Here is a 21,023-nt window from a genome sequence, read left to right on the forward strand (position 1 = left end):
AGTCACTGATCCCTGGAGGCGCAGGGTGAAGCCCGTGCTGTCTGCAGCCAACATTTTGGTCAGAGAGATGAAAGCCTCTGAACCACATTCAGCTCAAGGGGGAGCAGGTGTTGAGGGAAGAGCAAATCTAAGTAAAAGTCTGGGGAGGAGGGAGTTAAGAGCCGCATCTGGGTGGCAGGAGATCGGCCATCAGCCGGGCCCACGCCCCCCCATGCTAGCCTCCTGCACGGAAGCCACGTGGCAGGTGGCAGAGCGGGCCCGGGGCACCCTGTGGGGACAGGGCCACTGCTCTGCCTACTGAACCTACAGACACCAGACTCTGGGGTGAGGTGCAGTTGCCCTCCTTCAGACCCCCAGGCCAAATAGAGGCTTGTGCCAAGGTCATAGGTGCCCGCCCCCTTTAGTAAACTTTACATTTTAGCACTGTTTACATTTACAAAGTTACTGCAAAGATAGCCCACACCCAACAGTCTCCCCTGTTGTCAACATCTCACATCGCTGTGATGTGTTTGCTACAATTAAAGGACCAACGTGGAATCACTGTTGTTAACTAGAGTCTGGACTTTATTCAGGTTTTCTTAGTTTTTACCTCGTGTCTTTCTACTGCTTCAGGGCCCGTCCCAGACCCCGGGTGACATTTAGTCATCACGTCTTCTCAGGCTCCTCTTGGCCAGGACGGTCTCAGGCTTCCCTGGTTCAGATGACGTGCTGGGCAGGGATCTGCAGACTGTCCCTCTGCTGGGATTGGTGATGTTCCTCTCATGATAAGCCTGGGGTGATAGGTTTTGGGAGGAAGAGTACAGCGAAGTGCCTTTCTCAGCACGTCAAGGCCATGTACGGTCCCCGTGGCTCACCCTGCAGATGTGGCCTGGCTGAGGTGTGCTTGTCAACGTCTTCCTGGCACCTGTGCTCTCTGGAAGTCGCCGTGCAGTCCACACCGAAGCTGGGGGTCTCCTGGAACACCCGCTGTAAAGGGCAGCTTCTCACGTGCTTTCCCACGGGCACTCGGGTGCTCTCTGGAAGGTCCTGTCTAACCGCTGACGATGACAGTCTCTAAGATACACCGAGGGCTCGCCACGTGCCGGGCACAGTTCTCGGTGCTTTTTCTGCCACCTACACCTCGGCTCTCCCAACACCCTGCTCAGGTACCTTGCCCGCCTGGAATCTACCCAGGCCCCCATGGCGGTCACACCACTGCTGTCCCAGCAACAGGCCCCGGGTACTGGCTCCCCGAGTCGGTGGTCATGCCGTCAGCAGCAGCCCCGGGTAGGCACCAGGCTTCGCCCTGTGGCAGGCAACATGGCCCTGCCTCATGCTGGACAAAGCCACAGTGTGCTAGAAGCCGCTGAGGTTACCTTCCTGATGGCGGGACACAGGCCTCCCCCCACCCCGGAGCTTCTGGCTCCAGGCACCCCCATGCCTTCTTGCTGACAACGCCGACAGTGTGAAGAATGTGGGCCGAGGACCAAAAAGACAGTACTCTGGACACAAGTTGGACAGTTCTGCCCAGTGACCCTGCCCAGGCCGATCGCCCAGAGCACCTGGCGTGGAAGGAAGAGGCAGTGATGGCCAGAGACGATGGGGAAGATGAGACAGTGTCCATGCCTCCGCTCTCTCCTGCTCTGGAACTTTCTGGTTACTGATTACAAGTGCTCTAATCCAGGAAGGAGAAAAGGAAGAGGAGTTCTGATTGGGTGGATTCTTCTCTTAGAGAGACGGGGAGGCTGCCAGGAGGAGGGGGGCGGTGGAGAAACAGCTCCCTTGACAGGCATGAAATTTCCCTGTGATCTGAGACACATCGCCACCCCCTTAGGCCAAGCTCAGCAGAAACCAGGTTGGGCTGGTCAGAGAGAGAGATGGTGGTGAAAACCCTTCAAAGTTTTGCGGTCACCTCAGAAAGGGCTCCTTCTGTTTAGCAAAAATTCACAAATCCTTGTGCCTGCCTTGCCAGGAGAACAGCTTGCTTGAAAAGCAGAGGCTGTCATCCTGTAATTAAATCTGAGACCCCCCCTCCCTACGTGACGTTGAAATGAAACCACTTACATAACGCAACTAAAAATAAGTTGATGAAGAGATGCACTTTGATTCTCCCTGCTTCCAGCCTTTTTCTCCAGTGCCACCCATGCTGGGGTCAGCTGACCCAGGGTCAGTGTCCGCAGCACCACGTGGTCAGATTCTTGCCTCCAACTCCTGCTTGGCACCCTGTGTTTGCGAGGCCCCATCACCGGTGCACGGGGAAGGGGGACCTTGGGTTCAGAAGTGGAGTGCTGTGGGTCGCCATGGCTACACACCTCCCTGGTCGCTTGGCCCGTGGAGGTGAGGACCGGCAGTAAGAAGTGACGGGAAACCGGCAGCAGGCAGATTCCAGCCCATCTGCTTTCTCAGTGATTCCTGATGAGCTGCTCATTTATAGAAAGCCGCTCCCCGACCCCAAGTACTGCACGAAGAACAACACCCTGGTCCGGGTGAGGGCAGTGGGCTTGGGGTGCTGGGGGCTGAGTGTTCTGGCTGGTCCTGGCCCTCTTGCTAGTCCCTGCAGAGCAGGCGGGAAGAGCAAAGCCTCTCCATCATGACAATGGCTTCTTACTGGTCTTGGAGAGGGGTGGGCCTGACCCCAAGTCTAAGCAATCCCCGCGGCACTGACCATCAACGTCCAGGCAAGTCACTAGATCCCACGGCCCCCCGACGAACTCTCAAGAGTCCAGGGGAGGGAAGGAGGTGGGGTTGGTAAAGGTACCGAGACAAGCAGGCCCTCCTGACTCCCGGGAGTGGCACTGGGGCTGCCTTGGCACCCAGCCCACCCCTTGGCCCTGGGCACTGCTCAGGCTCTAGGTCCTCACTTGTGGTACTCAGCCCTGCCCAGACACTGCTGCCATCTGAAAGGCCTCCCACCTAAGAAAGGCCTGAGAGGACACTGGTGGTCTCCTGGCCCGAGGCTCTGACCTCCTCCTTGCAGCTGAAGGGGTGAGCACCCAGCGCTGGGCACCTCGGCAGGCTGGTGGCTGGGGGAAGCCGCCCGGTAGGGGGCGGACTTTCTCGCTATGGTTCTCCAGGCCCAGGTGCGACCCTCTCGCCAGTCCTGCTCTGCACCTGCCATCAGCCCCGCGTTTCTCAGTGCTATTGGACTCGATGTGCTTATTTTCACTTGCCCCAGGTGCTCTGTGAGCACACTTCTGACTGATGGCTTCCCTCCCAGCTGTTCACCTCCTGCCCAGCTGTCAGCTGGAGGGTGCAGGCCAGAGGTGAGGCTGCAAAGCAATTAGCCCAAATCAGGCAGGCCAGGCTCTGAGTGGGTCTCCTGCCTCAGCTGCTACCAAATGTGAGCGTCCCATTGGGCAGGAGGAAGGCAGTCAGGAGCAGGACCTTCTAGAGGGTGGGGCGGGGCTCAGGGCCATGGAAGATTTTCTGGTGAGGCCCCTCTCCTTTCTCTACTGTCTTGTGGCTGATAGGAGCAGACAGCCCAGGAGAATTCTCCCCAGGCTAATTCCCCTCCCAGAGTGATGAGACCCTGTTTTCTCCGGCCAGCCTCCACCCACCATTCCCCTGGTCCTGGTCACTCCACTCCCTTCGGACGAGCAACAGCTCTTGCCCTGCACCCACCCAGCTCCATGTTGGCCCGTGACTCCATGCAGGTCAATGGATGTCAGTCCTAGGGCTGGAAGGATGGAAGCGTGCGTTGCATCTAGCTGGCCTGGAGGAAATGGAGCTGGGGGAGGAAGACGGGCCTGACTTCTGTCACCTGAGCCAACAACGCCCTCATTGTTAGAGCCAGTTTGAGCTGGCTTTCTGTTACTTGCAACCAAAAGAATCCCAGAAATTACATACACCGGAATCTACCTTAAAACGCTGCAAGCAATAAAAAGGAGGAAACGGGGGCTGGTAGCAGAAAGGAAATTAAACCAAGAAGAATCTCTGTGAACGAAGGCTGGAGGTTAGGACGGAAGGCAAATGCTTCCTGAATATCCCTTCCATTTTCTTCGAATCCACGTGAAGCAGAGTGTAGTCCATTCAAGTCAATGACCCTGTGGAAGAAACCTGTCTTATGTCCCTGCTGTCTTCTGGACTCCCCCACCTGTCTGGGGTGGGGCGCGGTGGGGGGGGGGTCTGTCTCCTGGGGCACCTGCACTTGAAGGGATGACTGTCCAGGGATGGGATGCTGGCAGAGAGTGTCAGCTTTAATTAAAGGGAAACACTTAGATCTGGTGTTTTACGATGTAAAGCAATTAATTCCTCTACGTTAGTCTAATTTATGTAAATATTTCTGCAAGGGAATTGTATGGAACCCTCTGTGCCAACTTGGTCAGCTTCTTCAGCAGAACCTCCCAGGAATCGCCTTCAAAAACCAGGCATCTCTGACCCCTTGATCCACCTAGGAAGGTTCCCCCTCCCCCAGGTTTTCCCACCCCCCCCAGAGTCCTCCCTGCCCCCCTCCCCTTGAGTCCTCCCTCCCCAAAGAAACTCCCCCCAAAGAGGATCTTCTGCCACTACAAGGGTCCTCTCTTTCCCTAAGCGTTCACCCTCAATCCTTCCCACAGGATCCTCTCCCCACACCCCCTCCAGAATCCGCCCCGTAAATCCCCCCTCCCCAGAGTCCTCTTCCGCAACCCAGGGCCCTCCCCTCTCCAGAATCTCAGCCCCAAGCCCCCCTCAAGATGCACCCCTCCCAGGGTCCACCCTTCTCCAGCGTTCTCCCCAGGGTCCTCCCTCCTCCGAGACCTCCCTCAGGGTCCTCCCTCCCCAGAAGGGCTGGCCCGGGGATCGCAGCCACCCAGTGAACTTACCTCCTAAAATGCCGGGTCGCGGCCGGACCCCCGGGACACAGCGGCGGCCTCTCACCATCCTTCACCAAGCCCGTGCGGCAGGCGTCCGAGCGCCCAGGGACCCTCCCCTACCCAGCGAGGGCGTCCGACCCCGACAGCGTTCGGGGGAGCGGCGCCCAGGACCCGGCCACCCCGACTCACCACTTTGCTGAGTGCCTCCCCCACGCGCGTTCGCGGCCGGCGTGCCCCCCCTTCTGCTCCCTTCTTCCTGCGCCACCCCGCCCCCGCCTCCCCGCCCCCAGCCCGGCTGTCGCCCGGGCCCCCAAGGCTGTTCCCAGGGCCCCAGCCTGCGCCGCGCCTCCGCCTCCTCCCCCGCTATCGACGGCGCCAAGGGCCAATCGCTGCCTGGTGCCGGCCCATAAACCCCGCCCCTTCCCCGCCCCCTTCCCCTGGCTCCGGAACCCGCCAATGGGAAAGGCGGCGCGGGGGCGGGGCCTGTCGGTTGCCTAGCAGCAGCGACTGGGCGGGGGCGCCAGGCCGGGGGCGGTGATCCGGGTGCGGCGGGGGCGGGCACGCGGTAGGCGGGGCCTCCGGGGGCGGGGCCTGATCGGCTATAAAGGCGGACGCCGGCGGGGCGCCCCGCTCTTGGTTCGGTTCTGCGCGCTTCGCGTCCGCAGTCGTCGCCGCTACCGCAGTCGCAGCTGCTTGCGCCCCCGCTCCTGTCAGTGGTGCAGCCGGACCAGCACCATGTCGCTCTCTCGGTCGGAGGAGATGCATCGGTTCACGGAAAATGTCTACAAGGTGAGCTCTGCGCCACCCGCGCGCTCGCGCCCGCCCGGGCGGTCCCTGGGCTCTCGGGGGTCGTCCCGGCGCGACCGCGGGGACCCAGCACCGGCCCGGCATAAGTTGGCGCGGGCGCCCTCGTCCAGACAGCCCCCTGCTGCCCCCGCGCTCCCGGGGGCCGGAGCCCTCGGACCCGAGTGAGGTGGGGGCACGGGCGCGGGCTGCTGTGTCCGGGGTTTGCCCGGGGTCCGGGGCCTGCCCGGGGTCCGGGGCCGTGGCTGCCCGTCGCTCTGCGCTCCGTGGTGGTCCCGCCGGGCGCGGTTACGCAAGCGTCGGGCACTTTTTTCTCAACAGGCTTCTCGTTTCCACAACTCCTTCCCGGGTGTCTGTGGACGTGGCCGGGTGGGAGGTCGCGCGCGGGCAGCTTCGATGGGTGGACAGATAATCCGTCATCTTATGTAACCGCGGAGGGAGAAGACTAATTGTGTAGGAGGCTGGCGCGCCCGCCTCTGCTTCTGATGTGTGAGGAGTCGGCTCGCAGCCCCCGGTGCGGAACGCGGGTGTGCCCGCCGGACCCTCGTCGCCCCCGCCCCGGCCGGTTTTGCGCCTGTGTGCACGTGGGCAGACACCCGAGTTTCAGCTTCTTACCATCCATTTTTTCGGTTTGGACCCCCGCCCCCACCAGCACAGACCCAGGCTCCGGCGGCTCAGGGCTGTTCCCGGCAGCATTTCCTCACGGGAGATTCGTTCCTTGGGCGGTCCACGCAGTCCTCTTACAAAACCGTGCTCTGTTTCAAAACTGTGTCTCGGGGTTAAGCGGTGGTCGGGGGCGGGGGGGCGGGCGGGTTCGGAGTTGGTATTTACGCGGCGGCGGCTGGTTCATGGCGGCAGAGTGGGTTTGCAGCGCGCTGGCAGAGCAACAGTTTCTGATTGTGTTAAACAACTACGCTGTGCCTCTTTAGCCAGCGGCCTGCCGAGCCCTCTTTGTGCGCGGGGGGGTGGGGGGGGAGGCCTCTGGGGGGCCGTTAGCTTTCAGCTGGAGTCCAGCGCGGCTGGCGTCGATCATGGCTGCTAATAAAGGTTTTTAAAGTTGTAGTTAGGTCACCTGGAAGAATCCTTAAGCTGGGTCAGGGTAGACTAAGTCAGTTCTGAAGCCATGTTAGAGGTGCTGGTAAACAGGAGACTGACGAAGAAGCAGCACGTAAAAGGAGCAGCTCTTGGGGGTTTTATATTTGTCTCACGTAGAGTCGGTGGCATACGTTTTTGGTCGTGTTGCTCTGTAAATGCTCTCAGGGGAGGGAGGTTTATTAAACTATTAATCATTAGTTCTACTTCGACTTGCTCATTATTACAGGGGGTAGAAGAGAAATGCCTGTCTTGGTGGTTTTTTCCCTGTTTTCCCTGCTTCTGCACTGAAACCACTAAACAGGAACTTTAATGGCGAGAACTAGGAGGGAGTGTGTGGCGTGGCTTTGCTCTGGGGAATCCCATGATCAGCCTTAATAAAACACTTATAACCGAGCAGTCAGGCGTGTTGTTCCGGCTGAGCAGCTTCTGGATGGAGCTATGATTTGTCTGTAGGTCTGAAGTGAAATCTGTCGGCAGGATGGTGGCAGAAAAAGGTTAGGATCCGAGCTTTTGGGGATTGGGACACACGTTCAACAGGCTAGTCTGCGGTCTGTGCTCGGCGGGTCAGCTGATGACTGAGCTCCCACGGGAAGGTGTGGCTGAGACCAAGGACTTTCAGGTTGGACACATCGGAAAGTGGGTGTCCACAGGGCTGGGCACCTCACACACTCCTGGCCGGTGACGGCTGCAGAGCCCGTGGGCAGGTAGGTTTGTGGGTGGTGCTCCCCTGCCACTCTGCAGCCTGACTGGTGGGTTTTTGGTGTGGCGCTCTTACTGTTTGTGGTTTGTCACTGGGAGCTCGGGTTCTGCAGCAGAGCCAGGACAGGTTGGGCAGCTTCAGCACACTGGCTGGGCAGAGACCAGGCCACCTGAGGTGCAGTCAGGATACAGCCAAAGCCACCGTGTGTGGACCCAGGCCTGTCCGGCTGGTCCTCTGCTCTGTCCAGGGACGCTGCTGCCTCTGTGCCTGGGTTGGCAACTTGTGGGAGAGTGGCTGAGATGTGGCCCTGCTTGGTGTCACCCCGAGCTGCAGCTCAGCTGCTTGTTTTGGCCCGTGTGTCTTATCAACTGCAGTTCTGAGTGGTGTTTGCCTTGTCAGAGAAGGGAACGGTGGGGACGCTTGTCCTTGGCCTTGCTGATTAAAAATGCGAGACTAAAATGTAGTTTTGATTCTCTTCCCTGGAAGAAGCGCTAGCGCAGGATTTAATCTCTCTCTGTGTGGCCCGGTTCCCGTGGGAGCTGTGTCCTCGGGGAATTTCATGGAAGATGAAGGGGCGAGAAATGGAATGGTTTCCAGACATCTGCTGAGAGCTCACCCTCAGACCGCGGGTGCGGGGACAAGGACTGAAGCCCTCTGGGGGCTTCCTGGGGTGGGCCCTGGGCTGGGCCCCTCAGGGGATGGGGGTGCAGGCAGCAGAGCCTGGAGCCCAGGACTTGGCTCTTAGGCAGCCCTGGGTAATTGCCTGGGGTGAGGGGCAGAGTTGCGGGGTGGGGGTGGGGAGTCTGCTGCTCAGGATTAAGCCCAAATTGCAGCTCTTTTGGGAGAGGCCGCCGAGCATCCCCTCGTGCTGGAGAGAGAGGGCCTTCCTTAACAGCTGACCGTAGACCGCGGCTTCAGGAGAGTGAGTGTCAGGTTCGTGTTTTTCTCTCGGTCCTGTATCTCAAGAGAAGCCCTGGCTCCAGGCACCCCGATGACCTTGGAGGGGGGTGGCTCTGGCACCTTCTGTAGGAACAGCACCACGGGTCTCCATCCTGTCCTGAGGATGCGGGAAGGTGGGGGACAGCCTGAGGAGAAGGAAGTCTCTGGGAAGGCTTCAGGCATGGCTCCTCAGGGTGTCGTGGGCCTTGGGCCTTGGTCACCAGAGGCCGTCCAGTGGTCCTCACTTTGCAGCTGTGTGGGGAAGCTGGCCTGGCCTTGCGGCCTTGTGTACTCGCCCTGCGAAGGCGGCTGTGGCCAGCAGGTTCCTGCAGCCGGAGTCGGTCAGGTTTGCCACCACTGGTGCAAGGTGGTGGGCGTCAACGCTGGCAGGAGGGAGCCCACCTGGTAGGTGAGAGCCCACTGCTGGCCAGGCCTTGCCCACCACGCTCCTCCAGGTGGGAGCAGAGGGAAGCACGAGGGCCCAGGTCCTCTACTGCTGACCCTAGACCCCCTTCCACTGCTCAGCAGTCACACCAAACTGTTGGCTGCCATCAGAAGCCTGGCGCCCGGAGTGGACAGAGCTCCACCGGCTCCCCGTTGGGGATGGTGAAGTGGATGCTCTGACAGGCGCTTCTTTGGCAACAGAAACGCTTGCTGGGGAGCAGACCTGAGGGCTGTGTGTGCGCGTGTGTGTGCTTGTGTGACCAGGAACATGTGTGCACATGTATGTATGTGCAGACGTGTGTGAGCTCGAGCACATGCATGCAAGTGCCTGCTGGTATATTCACAAGTCTGTGTCCAAGTGAGCACGTGTGTGCATGAGTGCACGCATGTGCGTGCATGTGGTGCTTTGTTCTGCTTTAGAGGTGCCTCAGGGGTGCCGCATTGGGGTAGAATCTTCCGATAAAAAGAGGGGCCTGATGTCCCTGAGCGGACTCAGAGCTGCACTTCAGTGGAGCGCGCTATGTGGTACCCACTCTTTCCACCACCAGCGCAGCAGCAGTACTGCGTCTTCCATCCCTTCTGGAGTAGCCAGGGCAGTTTCTTTGTTGCACTGATCTCTGGGCAACTGGCTTCAGCAGCTGCTTGTGCCCAGGTCACGTCCCTGAGGTTGCTGCTGGACCTTGCCGAAGTTTGCTGATGGTCGTAAGGTGGCTTGGTGCCTGGGGTGTGGTGGCTCTGCAGAGTTCCTCACTGGGCCAGGAGTGTTTTGCCTGCGCTGCCATCCCTATTGGTGTCTCCTGGAGAACGTGTCTTTTCTTGGGGAGGCTGGTCGGTTCATGGGACAGACCATGTGCCCTTGAGGCTCCGGGTACTGGTCCAGGACTCTCGGGGCATCAGTGGGGAGGGCCATAGGAGGTGCTGCGGAAGCTGCGTGCTTGTTGCCGCCTTGTTTTAGGCCAAAGCTCCTTGAGAGCCAGCAGGTCCGTCCACCTCCCTCCCTCCCTCCCTCTCCGGCACAGGTGGTGCTGGCTGGGCTGCCCAGGTTTTGGGGCCTTTCAGGGGAGAACAGGCCATTGAACAGAGGGCCCCGTCCCCTCCGGGCAGGAAGGCAGGCTGGCAGGGAGCCCGAGGCCCTCCTGGCAATCCCCCCGAGTTTGCAGGTCTGGGTCCTGCTCAGGGGAGCCCCGCACAGGACTGAGTGGGTGGCGGGCAGGGCTGGCCTTGTGACTCGGCGGTCCCGCCTCAGCCTTTCATGGCCCCCGGGACGGGCGCTGCCTGGGCTGCCCTCCAATGGCAGGCACACCTGAGCAGTGATCTGGTGGGGGGTGCCCTGGGCCGCTGGCTGGCTGGCTCCCGTCCTCTTTCCTCGGCCCTCAAGTGCACCGAGCCAGGGCCCACCCCATGTGGCCTTCCTGGCCACTGTGCCCGGGCAGTTTCCCTTGAGGCCTCAGAGTGGGGAGGCTGTCCTCATTACGGTGCAGGCCTGTGCCGGCTGAACACACTGCGCCGGCGAGCTGGTGGGGCTGTCAGCACTCTGCTAGTGTCTACTGCCTGCGGCCGTGGTAATTATAGGCGGGCGTGGACCATGCCTGCCCTGTACTCCCCCCACCCCCCAGCTCTGATTCATTCGGGCCCTGATTGTGCTGCACAGCTGTGAGATGACTCGAGGGGCCCCAACCAGAGGGTGCAGGGCGCACGAGGGTGTGCTCCCGTTTCCCCCACCAGGTGGGTTCCCAAGGGCTCCAGCCAGCGGGCCTGGGAGGAGGTTGGCACCCAGGCTTCTCTTATTGGAGAAGATCATTCTGTCCCTACCTGACGTGCTCCCGAGCAACAAGGTGTGGTGACTCAGGACCCACATGGCCCCTGACTGTGGGGACCCCGGCCTGGAAGGGTGGCCAGCACATGTGTGTCAGTGCTTGGGAATGGATGAACCTTGTTTCTGGTTCTGGGGCTCTTGCTTTGCTCACTGTGACCGTCTCTGTTGTGGGTCTGCTCTCTTAGCTGTTGGCTCCACAAGCAGTGGCCCAGGACCCCCCGCACGTTCTGAAGGCAGTGGCAGGCTCCTGTCCCCACGCAGAGTTCCTTTTTCTCAGGGCCTGAAGGCAGGCCAGGGTGTTAGCCAGAAGCACCTGGTCCTGCCATGTCCTGGGGGCCCAAGGGGTCAGTTGGTGGTGTGAAGGCAGGGCCTGGTGGGAGTCCTGTCTCTAAGAGGTGACCTTGGAAACCTCAGGGGCAGGCAGGGGATCTGCACCTGCGAGTGGGCATCCAGTGGGTGTCAGCACGACCCCTTTCTGTCTGTCAGGGGGTAGTGGGGTGGCAGGTTGGCCCCTCCAGCTGCCTTTGGCCCCTCCTCCCAACTTTCGCCGCAGGAGCCATTCTCTGCCTTGGAGATCTTGTCTGGTCCTCTGCTCCTGTGGGAAGTTCAGGGGCATCTTGCCTTTTCTCCCTCGGGCTCTGCTCCTGCAGCGAGCACAATGACCAGGATGGTCCCAGGTCCGTGCAGGCTCCCCTTGCAGCTCCAGTGCCTGTCTGGGGCCTGGTGGAGCCAGTCCTGATGCCCTGGGCTGTGAGTTGAGCATCCCCAGGGCCTCCTGCAGACCCTCGGGGCATGTGTGTGAGAGAGGGACCCGTGCCCTTGGGTCGCAAGTACCCTGTGCCGTAAGGGGCTGGGAGAGGTTGTACACCACAAGGAGGAATCAGGGCCAACAATGGGAACAGAGTGCTTTTTTTTCTTGCTTGAGATGTTTATTTTCTAGTTATGAAAACAGTTCTTTTAGAATTACTTGGACAGGTTTTTTAAAAGTTGTATGTCAAAGGCACATGACATAGGGCTTCCCTGGTGACGCAGTGGTTAAGAATCCGCCTGCCAGTGCAGGGGACACGGGTTCAAGCCCTGGTCCGGGAAGATCCCACATGCCGCGGAGCAACTAAGCCCGTGCGCCACAACTACTGAGCCCGCGCTCTAGAGCCTGTGAGCCACAACTGCTGAAGCCCGCGCACCTAGAGCCCATGCTCTGCCACAAGAGAAGGCACTGCAATGAAGAGAAAAAGAAAAAGAGAAAGCCCGCGCCCAGCAACGAAGACCCAATGCAGCCAAAAATAAAATAAATAAAATAAATTAATAAATTAAAAAACAATAATAAAGACATGAAATTAATTGGTAGGGTTTTCCTAAAACCTCTTCGGATTCAGAGTCTGACTCTTCGGAGCTTTGTTTCAGCTCACAGTCGTCAGGGTCAGGGTGTCGCCTGGGCCTCACCTCTGGCCGTCCAGGTGTTGGTGAAATGGGGGGTTTCCTGAGCATGGCTGTGGGATTTTCTTCCAAGCCCTCAAACCCTTGTTCTGCCACTTTTGTTGCTGGCATTTTGCTTCTTGACCAAAGAAGGTTTCCCCACAACAGCCAGGATCTCTGTTCCTTCTTACTCGCTAAGCGGTCTGTGGATGTAATGTCCCCACTTGCCCCTGCCCAGCGGTGCCAGGACCAGTCACCAAGCAGCCCTGTGCCGGGTGACGACACACATGTAACAGGTTGTGAAACATGCTGGGATTTCACAGGTGTCTATGCTGTGAAAGAAATCGACATCTTGATATTGGAATGGGGGTGGGAGCTTTGTGGAGGAGAGGCTGTGCCCCCCACCTCTGGGAGCTAGAATTCCATCCAGCAGAGCGTTTGCATCTCTGGGAGCCAAGCATGGGCAGAGCTGACCTGCTGAGCCAGAGTGGCCTTGCTGCTTCCAGCGGGGCTATTAAAAGAAGGGGGTGTGGTAGAGCCTGCATTGGTGCTGATGTGCCCCAGGTGGAGGGGACCGGGGGTCCCTCCACACCCACTGCCCCTCTGAGCCCACTGTGGGGCAAGTCAAGCCCCTCTGCCCTAGCCAACACCTTGGCAGAAGCGGTTGTTGTCCACACCTCTATTTATTCCCTCCTGCCCTTCCCACGGAAGGCACGTCCTTTGCAGTCCAGGGACTGATGGTTCTCAGGCTGTGGTCCGTCCTGCCCTTGGGGATCCGGGGCCTTGCTGGCCACAGGCAGGGAGGCAGCCAGGGGCTACAGTCAAGCCCCGGCAGGAGGCCTGATTTCAGGCTTCTTGCACAGGCCCCACTGGGCAGGGGACCATGAAGTTGGGTGAAGGAGCTGGACCGTCTCACGCTCTCATTTTGGCTCTGCGCTGGGGGAGGTGCCGTGGCCGCCTGGGCTTTGCAGTTGGCTGGTAATCCTGAATCATCGTGAAGAACCTTCAGTGGGTTGCTCGGTCCAGGCACCATGCTGGGAGTGGTGTGTGTGACCTCATTTATCTCTAAACCTGCTTCATGAGGGGCCCTGGGTGTCCCAGCGGGTGGGAGAGGCTCAGAGCCATGAAGCAGCACATCGCAGCCCGTCCCGGGTGCCCGGCTGAGCCGGGGCTGGAGCCAGGCCTAGAGCCAGGCCTGCCTGAGCTGGGCCCTATGGCTTCAATCCTGCTTCTTTGTCTTTCCATTTGGGAGCCCTGCGGGCTTCGGGCAAGGGTTTTTAGCTTCTGTGTCACCATTTTCTCATTCGTGATTAGCTGGAACCAGAGAACCCTTCCTGGCCACAGGGAGCATCAGGTAAGTGGTGGCTATGGTTGGTAGCTTTCAGGATGGAAAGTTCTTGGAGGAGTTGGAAGTCCGTGGAGAGGGCAGGGAGGCCTAGCCAAGGCCTCTGTTGCTGCCGTCTGATTTCCCAGGTGCTGAGTGGCCTGTGTACCCACCGGCATGACAGCCTCCCCAGCTGGCTCGTCCCACCCGGCGGAGGGCGGCAGGAGGAGAAGCAGCTCCAGAGCGTTCTGGGGTTGTGTCCCTTCTTGCTCATCGAGGTTCCTCATCCAGCGGGGAGCCCAGCCCCCAGCTGAAACTCGGGTCAGAGCCTTGTCGGGGACAAGGACAGGTCAGTGGCCCTAGAATGTTCTAACCAGTTGAGCAGTAACCAGATGATAAGAGAACTGATGGTTTGGGCCTTCATAGGGCAAGTGGGGATTGGCCCAGCGACTGGGTCTGCTCAGGCAGCCAAACAAAGCGCCACGAGTGCTTGAACAACAGAGAGGTGTGTCTCATCTGAGGCCTGGAGGCCAGGATCCAGGTGTGGGCAGGGTGGTTCCTCCTGTGGTCTCTCTCCTGGGCATGTAGGGGCCACCTTCTGCCTGTGTCCTCACACGGTCTTCCCTCTAAGTGTTGTGTCCTGATCTTTTCTTAGAAGGACACCAGTCCCCACTTGTGGGAGTGGGGCCCACCCAGATGACCTCGTTTTACCTTGATTGTTTCTGTAAAGACTCCCTGCAAAAACAGTCACCAATGAGGTGCTGGGGTTAGGCCTAACACATGAATTCTTAGGGGACGAATTCAGTCCCTGACACCCAGCAGCCATGAGGCCCCCACCTCAAGGTGCAGTGGGCTGGTCTGTGGGGGGTCGTCCTGGGTGCTGCTGTCTGAATCTCAGGGACGTGTGTGTTTCTGGGCCCATGAAGGTTTTCCCTGTTCCTCAGTCAGATGGCAGCCCTCAGTTCATGACGCTGTGAGGACTTCCCCAGGAGCACACGGGTTTCACCGTGAAAGCGACTCGGGGAGCCTGGGCTCCAGCTTAAAGCTGACTCCCAGACAGAAAGCAGTGGGGAGGCACGTGTCCTGGGCAGGGCTGAGAAGTCGGGCAGGTGTGGCAGGGCCTGGATGCTGGAAGGCGTCTGGCTGGGGCCTTGCAGGGTCCTGCCCCTCTGAAGTCGGGACTGGCCGGATGTGCCTCTGGATAGGAAGGAAGTGGCCGGGCTGGTGGGGCCCGCGTTTGGACCCTGCTGCGCGGCTCCTGGTCTGAGGGGGAGGCTCTCCCAGTGGGACAGACCCCGCCCGGCGCTCACTGGCCCCCTCCCCAACCTGAGCCCACTTGTGGCTTCCTGCCCCCAGGAACTATTCCAGCAGGGGTCAGTCGGGTTGGGGGCACCTGAGGATCCAGGTCCTAAGGGAGAGCTGGGGTGGGAGGCGGGTGTCCACAGCCCCAGGAATCGGTGATGGTGCTCGGTCCCTGAAGATGGGCCTCGGGGGCTGTGGGAGCTCGGCTGCTCCTTCCTCACCTTGCATGGCCTATGCCCATTCCCTGCAGGGGCCCAGAAAGGCCCCGCCCTCAGATCAGGACCGGGAAAGTTGGCCAGAATTTTGTCTTTCTTCTGGTGTCGCCCAGCCCGTGGCTCAGGGCCTCCTGGGCCCCCTGCCGCAGGGCCATAGGGGTGACGGGAAGGGGTACCCGCCCCTTGGTCCCTCCTCATGGGAGGCCGCCGTGCTCCCTGGTGTCACTCTGGGCTCCGTGCCAAAGACATAAGTTGTCACTTTATTCTAATGTTGGCAGCTTCCCCAGAAGCTGGCGGAGGCCAAGAACCGCCATTTCGCTGCAGGGCCGCTTGTCAGCCTCTCACGCCCCCGGGCGACCCTTTGGCCGGGCCGCCAGGCCAGCTGGAGCGCCCGCTGCAGCGTGAGGGCCACCTCGGCTGCCCTCCAGGCCTCTCCTCTGGCTCCCAAAAGGGCCGGCTGTGCTCCCACTGCCTACCCCTCGCTCAGCGGCAGGGGACTGTCCTGGGCAACATGGGTGCCTTGGTTCTTGATGCTGGGTCCTGCTGCAAATGCTCTTTTGTGCACCCTTCTTGGGAGGCTGTGGTGAGCTTGGCCTCTCTGTGCACTGGTGGGGCCCTGGCCCTTGTCCCCGCTGGAGGTGGCTGGGCTGAGAATATGTATGCCTGGGGGCGGGGGAGGGGTGCTCTTGTGGTCTGTAGGGGGCTCATGGCCCATGGGGGCGTCTCGTGGAGGACGTGGGGAGGGGGCCCTAGTGCTGTTAAAGTGATATCGGCTGGAGTTGATCCCTGCTTGGTTTGTTCTTGTTCGTTCGGGGGACTTTTCTGCAGCCACCACCAGCTTTGACTGTCCTATCCTCACCTCACAGGCCATTTCATTCTGGAAGCTGCTGTGTCCACTCACTGTGTCAAGTGCAGACCCATTGTTATCTTCTCTCTGGCTGTAACCAAGAGAGATCCAGCGCAAGTTCTGCCTCCTCCAGGAAGCCCTCCCAGCACTCACTGAACTTCTCCAGTTGGTTTTCTTCCTTTAAGAGTGGTCCCCAGGACAGATGTCCCAGTTATTATAGGGGAGCAGAGGCGGAGTCATGTAGAGCTGCAACGTGAGCTGGGCCCTCTGTCCAGAGCCTCAGGTAGTCAGTGCTCCTGGGTAGGGCAGTTACAGCAGGCAAGGACAGCCTCCCTTGGAGGACGGCTGCCACCTTCCCCTGGCAGTGCCTGGACAGTGGCACCACATTGGATGTAGGTTGTTGGCTGCAAAGCTGGCGCCTGCTGTTCCTGCCGCAGAGGTGGGATGAGAGGACAGGTGGGATGAGAGGACAGGTGGGATGAGAGGACAGGTGGTCAGGGGTAGTCAGGCACCAGGCCCCTGGGAGGCTGGAGGCCGTGTGTCAGGGGAGAGTGGATGAGGCAGGCACCAGGCCCCACCCTCAGATGACCAGGTATCCTGGCATCAGCCCTTGCCCTTGCTCTTATGTTTCTGGAACGTGGCTCGTGAGGGAGCCCAGGGCAGGCGGAGTTGCTGTGTGGCACCTGGTCCTGTCCTGCCTGCCTCGGCGACCCGTCCAGAGAGCACTGAGGCCCGTGTGGAGAAGGGGACAAGCTGGGCTGTGCGGCCAGCCTGCAGTCGAAGCCGGGACTGGCTCCACCAGGACCTAGAAGGCTGGCTCTTAGCCTCCCCGAGCCTCTCTCTGTCCGTCTGTAAAATGGACAGCGGCGCCCACCACCAGTCCAGTGAAGATTCAGGGTGATGGGGTGTAAGGCCGCCCCTCCCCAGATGGCAGATAGAGTCCGGCGAGGTCTCATCCCCTGAGTTTGTTATAACAGGCGTCGACTGTGTAGGGAGGACGCAGCCTGGCTTGGCCACGACACGCTTGCACACCCACACATGCACACGTACGCACGTGTGCACTGGACGCAGGCAGACACCCCACCCTGCCTTCCTTGACTGCCCGAGGGCAGGAGGGGAAGCAGGAGGCACGTCACTTCCCTGTGTCAGCAGAGAAACTTTGCTCTTTGTTTGTGGCAGCCCTGCCAGGAAAGTGCTGGAGGGGGGCCGTCGCCAGGAACCAGAGCTGTGAGGGATAAACAGGATTCCCGCGCTGGCGAACGGCAGACCCGGGGCGCGGGCGTGGGAGCAGCTGGAGCACCGTCTCCTTGTGACCCCAAGTTGGAGATAGGGGTGTCCTGCTGCCCCGTGTCCTCAATGGCCAGGCAGACCCGTGATCCAGGTCAATCAAAATGGGCGTCACTGCGCAGACGCTAGGATGCCCAGGAGCCGGCCAGGCAGGAAGGCCTCTGGGCTCACGGCTGCTGGGGTGCTGACGCCACCACCCCTGCAGCCAGGCTTGGCCCCTCCCGTCGGCTCCTTTGGACATGCAGGGCTGGGGACCCGGGGTGGGGGTGGGCGGGCCAGCCCTACCGTGGAGATTTGGTTTAAGGCCTGGATTCCTAGGACTGCAGGGGTGGCAGGGACATCCAGTTTTGGGACATCTCGGCAAGAGGGCCACCATGATCCGCGCCTGAGCTTGCGAGGGTCTCTGGCAGAGACCCCTCCTCTCCCTGACCTTTCTGGGGCGCTTGTGTGGTGGGGTGGCAGGGAGCCCTTGTGGCAGCCCAGCTTCCTGAGGGCACCTCGTAGATACTGAGCCAACCAAAGAGTGATAGAAGGTGCTTGGCCCACGCCCCCTGCAAGGGGGGCACACCCACAGTCGCCACATGCCACGGCATGGCGTTTGAAGGGATTTGGTTTCATCTGCGTAGCACAGGTGTCGCGTTTGGAGAAGGCGCTGGTCGCTGCCCACGCTGTCGGGTCTCTGTCCCTGCTGCGGGAAAGTGGTGTCAGGATGCAGAGCCTCTCCCAGGCCCTTGAGTTTCACGACAGGCATGAGGATGGCCTTGCGGCACAGAGAGGTGTGTGCGGGGAGGCCGCCCTCCTGGCCTGGCCTTCCCTTCATTTGCACACGCCCTTTGGCGTAGGTAAGGAAACGCATTCCCTTCCCTTTGGGAAGTAAACAGGTCTCCCTCTTCCCGCCCTGGCACGTGCCGTGGGAGGACGTCTTGGGGTTTGCATCTCATCTCCCTCCATCCCTCCAGTAAAGAGTCCCATGGAAAGACACCGTCGTTCCATCACTTCTGAAAAAGTATCGTGGGGCGGGTAATGTGTAGCAGAGCCCCATGGCCTCCTTGCCATGGCAACCGTGCCTCTGTTGGCTTCCGGCTTCCCCTGCCAGGGCCCCCCAGTGCGTGGGGGCTGCACAGGCCCCTGGTTAGGGGAGCAGTCACTTGCAGTGGGCGTGGCAGGGCCCCACTCCGGGCTTCTGATGGTGGCTTTGGGCCCATCATGGGCCTAGCACGGCCCCCTGGGTCCAAATGCCTCTGCCTGAGCCCTAGAATGGCGATGGACTCAGGCTCTGAGAGGCCTCCGGTGTCAGGGGCCCCCTCCCACAGAGAAGTCCCCTGCAGAGAGGATCCCCCACCAGAGGGGCTAGGCCCTTTTTGGGCCACCAGGGTCCCTCCTGACAAGGTCGTCTTGGACCTGGCCGGTTTCTGGTGGTCGCGGTTCTAGGAGATCGGTGACCTGGAGGTGGGTGGGAGCCCGCTCTCCAGCCAGGGCAGCATCTGTGAGGAGCCGGGAGGAAGAATGGCTTTTGGCCAAGGAGGGAGGGCCTCCTGGGACACCAGCCCCACAGCATTTATGCCTCTGCCACTGCCTCCAGGCAGGCGAGTCAGCGGCACCTGTGTGACCAGGCGGTGCCCTGGCCAGGTGTCCTGGCCGACACCCCAGCACCCCTCCTGGCCTGCCCCTCGCTCCCACATTCCTCGTGCATGAGCTCAGCAGCTGTGCTAAGGAAGCGAAACCTGGCGGCTGTCGCCGTGTGTCACTGGGCGGGCGTGGGCGGGCTGCCGAGGTGACCCCCTTTGTTGGCCTGGGCGGCTGCTGGCCTATTTCCTGCTGTCGTTGAGGATGTTTGGGGCTCTAGGGAGGGAGCTGTGGAGCTTCCTCTCCTGCCCCCGGGGTGGGTGGGGGCTGCAGTCCTAGAGCTCTGCAGCCCAGGTCTGCCCTCACATGCCCCAACCCCAGGGCCCTTTTCAGCCTGTGCCCATCGCTGCAGCGAGAAATACATCTTACACTGAAACTCTGTACACACGCGCGAGCACACCCACGTACGTGCGTGTGCATGTCTGGAACACCAGAATCGGGGACAGAAGCCACCCTTACTGGGTCTATACCCTGCTTTTGGTCCATTTCCTTTGAGCAGACACACGCGCCCTCCAGCGTTTTTCTGCCCTGACGCAGGTCTGGGTGGCGTTGAGCAGCGAGGCTGAGGGCTCAGCCAGCCTGTGCGTGCACCCTTGGCAGACAGCCCCACGCTGAATTCCCCTCCGCACCCTGCCCGGACGCCAGCCCCTCGTCTGCTGCCTGTTACGTGACATCCCTGCCCGGACTGCCGGGCACTCCTCGGACTGGATGCATCCAGACTTGGGTTCCCCACTGTAGAGTCGTCCCCAGACCACTAGCTTCGTGCCGCCCCCTGACCCCGTCCCGCTCTGCAGTGGAGCCAGCCCTCTGAGCCACCTTCACATCTTAGGTTTCTGAGCAGCTCTGAGGGGTCTCCCGCGTCTGTGCGGTCTCAGCTACAACCTGGGCTCCCTGGAGCAGCCAGGGGTACATTTCCCTTTGAAATGTAGTTGGCTTGACCCTCAGCTTCCCGTCCTACTCAGGGAAAGCAGGTGTCCCTGCCACGGGCTGCAAGGCAGTAGGTTTGGGCCATTACTGCACACTTCCTGCCTCTTCTTACCTCCTGCCACCCTTTACCCTTACCCTGCTCCTGGTGTCCTGTCCCTGACACCAGCAGGCCCTGGCCTTGGGGCCTTTGCACGCTCCTGCCTGCAGCCCTCCTCTCTCTATGACATGCTTCTCTCCCCTGCTGTCCCCTGAGCCGTGTCCTGCTCTCTCATTCTCCAGGTACGGGGTCCTGCCCGGTGTGTGACGTGGGCCTGCCTTCCCTCTCGGGACTTTGTCCCATGGGGTCACTGCTGCGTCCCCCTGTGTGCCTCAGCCCCGGTGCAGCACATGGCAGGTGCCCTCCCCTTTGTCGTGTCCAGAAAGGAAGGTGCACCTGCCCTGTGGACTCAGGCATGTGTCAGGTGTATCTCCCTCCCAGGTTCCCTGCACGGCGTAGAGCAGGTGGGCGCCCAGCCCCGATGTCAGGAGGTGGTGGCTCAGGCTCGGGGTCTTGTCGCCCTTGGGCACGGGTCTCTGTTCCTCTTCGTGCTGGCACTCCAGGCCGCTTCTCCGGGTGGGCGACAGAAGCACGTGCCAAGTAGTGGGTTTTTCTGGAGCCCAGATCCCACAGCCCTTCTCGGAATCCATGTCCGTCCTGCTGGCTGAGGGCCAGGAGCAGGGATGGAAGGGTGTTACCAGGGGCCGGGGCTGCCTTTGGCCTGTTGGCCAGGGTGGGGCGGGCACTGCCTCTGTTCATGCAGAAGCACCTGGGGCTCTGCGGTCTGCCCACAGGGCCAGGCGACTTCCCCTCCCTGGCGACGTTTCTCTCTTACCCTGCGGAAAGATCAGACGCGTATCACAATAATTGACCCGAAGATGTAGGATGTGGCCGAGATGGGGTTTTCCTTAGAAGTTCCTTGCAGTGTTCTCACTGGCTGGGGTTGGCACCCAACCGTCAGGGTACATTACCCAGTAGAGCTCACATTTGGCTGTTGTTTGTGTGTGCCTGTTTTTATGCCTCGTAATTAAAACATTTATTTGGCCTTCGCAGTGAAAATCTAATTTCTTCAATCTAAGAACTAGTGGTATTGGCACCAAGACTTGAGTCCATCAGGCGAGTGGATCCAGAGCCTGCTGGATTATTCATCGTGTGGTGTTTGCAGTCAGGCTGTGCGTTGCTCTAATCAGAACTGACGTTTGGTAATTGATGTGTTGAGTGAAGATCGTGGTGGGAGGGGGCTCCAGGCAGCGATGAACCTTTTGTGTGTGGCCTGCGGAGGGACCTTCCTCTCTGACTCAGCCCTGCCAGACGGGGTAATGCCACCTCAGTGCAGCATATCTGAGCGCCGGATGTATGTCGGGTGCTGCCCCACGTGTCGTACGCGTGCTCACTTGTTTAATCTGCAAGGCCCCGATGGAGCAGGTTCTGTTCTTTCCCCCATTGTACAGGTGTCAAAACTGAGGCTTGGG

General features: G+C 60.4%; 1 protein-coding gene across 6 annotated transcripts in view; it reads left to right on the forward strand.

The window, feature by feature from the left end:
- The first annotated feature begins 5,407 nt into the window (after positions 1 to 5,407).
- BAIAP2 (BAR/IMD domain containing adaptor protein 2) overlaps positions 5,408 to 21,023 on the forward strand; it is a 71,028-nt gene continuing 55,412 nt past the window's right edge. For all 6 annotated transcript variants that reach the window (XM_059908333.1, XM_059908331.1, XM_059908335.1 and 3 more), the window contains exon 1: positions 5,408 to 5,561. In XM_059908333.1, coding sequence (XP_059764316.1) covers positions 5,508 to 5,561 — 54 coding nt within the window. In that variant the 5' untranslated portion in view covers positions 5,408 to 5,507. The remainder of the gene's footprint in view (positions 5,562 to 21,023) is intronic.

Source organism: Balaenoptera ricei, chromosome 20, assembly GCF_028023285.1.
Source record: "Balaenoptera ricei isolate mBalRic1 chromosome 20, mBalRic1.hap2, whole genome shotgun sequence".
In the NCBI taxonomy this organism is placed as follows: Eukaryota; Metazoa; Chordata; class Mammalia; order Artiodactyla; family Balaenopteridae; genus Balaenoptera; species Balaenoptera ricei.